At 36.3% G+C, this 5,506-nt stretch overlaps 1 protein-coding gene across 1 annotated transcript; it reads right to left on the bottom strand.

The window, feature by feature from the left end:
- Positions 1-654: 654 nt before the first annotated feature.
- Positions 655-1,030, bottom strand: LOC101126478 (cAMP-regulated phosphoprotein 19-like). The gene has a single exon (XM_055378641.2). It carries the CDS (start codon positions 991-993, stop codon positions 655-657), a length of 339 nt encoding a protein of 112 aa, XP_055234616.2. The 5' UTR covers positions 994-1,030.
- Positions 1,031-5,506: the final 4,476 nt, after the last annotated feature.

Below are 5,506 nucleotides of genomic sequence, written 5' to 3'. Positions count from 1 at the left end.
AAAGGTATTTTAACTTTACAGAACTGAATAAGAATATTAGTTTCAATGGCAGCTGTTAAGCACTAGAGTCACATAAGTTACACCAGAATGGGCAAATATTGCCCAAGTAAAATTCTACTGTTAAAACTGAAACAGGTTTAAGGCCATTCTAGTTCAAGCACAGAGAGAGAAATCTTTTGGAGCCCCATCTAGTTGTGTTTGAAATATGTGACCTTTCTTCTAACTTGTGGTCTTAAACTTCTGTTTTACAAAATCCAAAATACGGAAGAAATCAATACAATAGAGATTATATTAAATAAGAGTAACATACAAAGCTATAATTAAGATGAAGTAATGAAAGCCAAAACATTAAAATTTTAAAACTTGCTTGTTACTTGTTAGAACCAGTACGACACTAGGAGTTAGGTAATATATACAATTATTTTCAAGTAGATTACTTACTTATGTTGCTCTAACACGTCCTCTTCACCAGGGCACTGTTAAACTAATCAAAAACTCTACACATGTATATTCCACAATAGCAGCACACACTACTGCTCACCTGCAAAGCTGTCAGTCTCAAATGATGGGGTGAAAGAAAGGAAATAAGTACTAGATAAGTAATATATTAAGGAGAAATAATGGGAATTAGCAGATTCATGCAGTTCAGTTCTTTCAACCAGCCAGCTTGCTAGCAACAATGGATGGTTTCTGTTGAGGAAGGTCCTCTGGAGTGGGAATGTGGTCACCCGTGACCTCCATCTTATCCAGAGCTGCAGTAGGAAGTTGCTCATTCTTCATTTTTGCTTTAGCCATGTTGTAATCCCCAGAATCAAAATATTTTTGCCCTTTCTGCAATCGTTTCCTTAAGAAATCTGAACCTCCAGGCATTTGTCCCAGATGAGGATATCTTGCTTTTAATTTTGCTGCTTCAACTTTCTCTGGACTAGTCACTGTATCTTCCATTTCCTTCTGCTCCTCCACAGAGGCTGCCTCGGAGACTTCCACAGACATAGTGCTCCCTCTACTAGACCCCGCTTCTCCCACTCGCTGTCGTGTTCGGTTTCCCTATATTCTTACTGATTTTCTGTTAAGTAATTCTATCAATTTCTGAGTGGGTGTTAAATTTCCCAACTATAATCACGGATTCGTCTGTCTTCTTTTAGCTCTCAGTTTTTACTTTATATATTTTGAAGCTCTGTTTTTTGATGTATACACATTTAGGATTGCAATATCTTCTTGATGGATTGAGCTGCCCACCAGTGTTCTAGTGGTGTAGATGTGGCTGTATGGCCCAGGACTTTGCTACTGCTGTTGGTGGCTTGGCCAGCTTACCAGTGCCCTGGTTACAGAATGAGGATGGAGGCTTCTCACTAGGTCTTTGTTAGACTTCTTATTTCCCGATCCTTTGGGTAGAGTTAAGGCTTTTCTCAGAATTTATGTTTATGCCTATGTACAGTTCTGGGTAGGTTTCTCCAGTGTCCAGTCCAGAAGTAAATGAGAAATAAAAATAAAACCTAGGGACTTCTCCATGGTGTCACTTCCTCAAGTCATATAGTTCCTAGCCAGTCTATCTTGTTCTTTCCAACATTCAAAGTCCCTTTAGCATTGCCTATCATAATTTCCAGGGCATCTAGTAGTATTTAGAGGGGAGAAAGTGTGATTCTATGCTGTCTTGTTCTGGAACGAGAAAAATGGATGTTTTTTATTTCTTTTTCTTGCTCACTTGCCTGGCTAGATCCTCCAGTTCGATGTTGAATAGAAATGTTGAAGATAGATATTATTGTGTTGTTCCTCACTTTAAAGAGAAGTATTCATTATTTCCCCATTGCATAGCTGTGAGTTTTTTGTAGATGTCTTTTTTTGAGGAAATTTCTTTTAATTACTTATATTGCTGATAGCTTTTAATCATAGGAGGATATTGGATCTTGTTAAATGCTGTTTTCCTGCATTGATGAAGTTGATCTTGTGACTTTTGTCCTTTATTAATAGGATGGTGGATATTGATTGATTTTGTGATGGTAAACCAACCTTGCATTCCAGGGATAAATCTCATTGATCATGGTGTATAATCCTATTTAGATAGACCTGGATTTGGTTTTCTACCATCTTATGGAAATTTTAAAAATCTGTAATCATAAGGGATATTAGTCTGTAGTTTTCTTTTCTTGTGATATCTTTGTCTGGTTTGGGTATCAAGGTAATAGTGGTGTCATAGAATGAATAGGGAGGTGTTCTCTCTTCTTATATTTTTTGGAAGAGTCTGTGAATGACTTTTATTCTTATTTAGATGTTTGATAGAATTCCCCAGTGAAGCCATCTGGACCTGTTTTTTTTTGTGGGAAGTTTTAAATTTATTTTATTTTATTTTGAGATGGAGTTTCGCTTTGTCAGCAGGTGAGAGTGCAGTGGCATGATCTCAGCTCACTGCAACCTCTGACTCCCAGGTTCAAGCGATTTTCCTGCCCCAGCCTCCCAAGTAACTGGGATTACAGTTGTGCACCACAACGCCCAGCTATTTTTTTTTGTACTTTTAGTAGATACGGGGTTTTACCATGTTAGCCAGGATGGTCTTGAACTCCTGACCTTGTGATCCACCCACCTCGGCCTCCCAAAGTTCTAGGATTACAGGCGTGAGCCACTGCTCCCAGCCAACATTTTAAATTTATTAATCCAATCTCTTTATTCATTATATGTCTATTCAAATTTCTTCTTTGAATCATCAGTTACTTAGGAGTATGCTATTTAGTTTTTACATATTTGTGAATTTCTAAAATTTCCTTCTGTTATGAATTTCTAGTTTAATTCCATTATGGTCAGAAAACATACCTTGTATAATAGGAATTCCTTTAAAGTTACTGAGACTTGTTTTTTGAACTAACATATGGTCTACCCTGGAGATTGTTCCACGTGAAGAATGTGATTTTACTGTTAGAGGGTGGAATGTCTATGGACCTCTTTTATGTCTATATTGTTTAAAGTGTTACTCAAGTCTCCCATATCCTTGTTGATATTCTGCTTAGTTGTTTCATTCATTATTAAAAGTGGAATATTAAAATCTCTATTGCTGTTGAAATGTCTATTTATCCCTTCAATTTTGTCCATTTTTGCTTCATGTATTTTGGAACTGTGTTGTTAGTTGCATATATCTTTACATTTGCTCTACCTTCCTGATGGATTAACACTTTTCATTATAAAACAGCCACTTTTTCTCTAGTAATACTTTTTTTCTTAAAGTCTGTTTTGTCTGATAATTAGTGTAATCATCCCAGCTCTCTTACAGTGGCTGTTTGCATGATACACTGTTTTCCAACCTCTTACTTTTAAATTATGTGTATCTTTGAGTCTAGTGTGTGTCTCCTGTAGCTAGCATATAGTTGAGTTTTTTAAAATACTATTTGACAATCTCTGTGTTGGATGAAATTGTTTAATCTATTTGAATTGAATATCATTATTAATATGGTTGGATTTACCTCTACCTTTTTGCTTTTTGTTTCTATATATCTCATGTCTTTTTAGTTTTTCAGGTCTTCCTTTATTGCTTTCTTTTGAATTAAGAGGATATGTGTTTGTATACATATATATATGTTTTCTTGAGACATAGTCTTGCTCTGTTGCCCAGGGTGGGGTGGAATGCAGTGGCACGAGCTTGGCTCACTGCAACCTTTGCCTCCTGGGTTCAAATGATTCTCCCGCCTCAGCCTCCCGAGCAGTTGGGATTACAGGCATGCACAACCATGCCCAGCTAATTTTTGTAATTTTAGTAGAGATGGAGTTTTGCCTTGTTGGGCAGGCTGGTCCCGCCCAAACTCCTGGCCTCAAACGATCCACCTGCCTTGACTTCCCGAAGTGTTGGGATTACAGATGTGAGCTCCCATGCCCAGCAAGAGAATATTTTATAGTAACCATTTTAATTCCTTTAGTTGTTTTCCTTGTGATCACTCTAGGTAAGTGTCTCTAGGTAGGTGTTTACAATATATATCTTAACAGACTTACCTCAGATTTCTGACAACTATATTTCAGTGACATTTAGAAAATTTGCTTCTGTATATTTCTATTTCCTCTTTCTCCCTTTTGTGCTATTATTTTTAGATGTATTGAATCTATATATATGTTATAGACTCAGCCATACATTTTTATAATTATTTCCCTGTGTAATTTAATGCCTTTTTAAAAACTAAGTAGAAAGGAATAGAAAGGAGAGTGAGAATGTATATATAGAGCTCATTATATTGAACTTCTTATTTTCCATTTCTTATTCTCTTAATTTCTTCTTGTGGATTCCAGTTAGCATCTAGTGTCATTCCTTACAATAATACAGCTTTGTTCCCATTGATCTCTTTTGGCTATTATTGTTAAATATGTTATGTTTCTATGTTCTATAGGCTTGTTGGTACTATTATATAATATTATTTGATGTAATTGTCTTTAAATAAGTTAAAAGAATAAAGGAGAACTATTCTAACATACTCTATTTTGTAATTACCTACATAGTTACCTTTAACAGTACTCTGTTTTTTTAGTCTGAGTTTGAATTTCAGTATGTTTCCCTTGCTTTCAGCCTGAAGAATGTACTGTAACGTATGTATTAGTCTGTTCTTGCATTGCTATAAAGAAATACTGAGACTGGGTAATTGATAAAGAGATTTAATTGGCTCATGTTCCACAAGCTGTATAGGAAGCATGATACTGGGCAGATATCTGCTCATCTTCTGGGAAGGCCTCAGGAAACTTACAATCATGGCAAAAGGGGAAGGGGAAACAGACATGTCTTACATAGCAGGAGCAGGAGCAAGAGAAGTTGGGAAGGCGCTACACACTTAAATTACCAGATCTCGTAAGAACTCACGCACTATCCCTGGAAAAGCAGCAAGGGGATGGTGCTAAACAATTCATGAGAAACCGCCCCTGTGATCCAATTACCTCCCACCAGGCCCCACCTCTAACATTTGGGATTATGATTTGTCATTAAATTTGGGCAGGGACACAGATCCAAACCATATCAATGTATCTTGTAAGATGGGTCTGATCAGAAGAAATTCTCTCAGTTTTTGTTTATTTTAGAATCTCTTTATTTTACCTGCATTTAAAAAAATTAATAAACATTATTTTCCAGGCAGTTTTAGGTTCACAGAAAAGTTGGATGGAAATTAGAGATAGTTCTCATATACCCCTGTGTCCCCAAATGCACAACTTCCCTCACTATTGGTATTCTGCACCAGAGTGGTACATTTGTTACCACTGGTGAACCTACATTGACACATCATTATCACCCAAAGTCCATAGTTTGCATTACAGTTCACTCTTGGTGTTGTACATTCTATGGGTTTTGATAAATGTATAATGACATGTATTCACAATTGTAATATCATCCAGAATAGTTTCACTGACCTAAAAAATCCTCTGTGCTCTGCCTATTTTATATCTATGTTTGAAAAATAGTTTTTCTAGACATAGGATTCCTTGCTGATATCATCATCATCATCATCATCATCATCATCATCATCATCATCATTATTGTTACTTT

The sequence above is a fragment of the Gorilla gorilla genome, chromosome 12 (assembly GCF_029281585.2).
Source record: "Gorilla gorilla gorilla isolate KB3781 chromosome 12, NHGRI_mGorGor1-v2.1_pri, whole genome shotgun sequence".
NCBI classification, from domain to species: domain Eukaryota; kingdom Metazoa; phylum Chordata; class Mammalia; order Primates; family Hominidae; genus Gorilla; species Gorilla gorilla.
The sequence above is the reverse complement of the archived record's forward strand: the minus strand, read 5'-3'. Positions and strand labels throughout refer to the sequence as shown.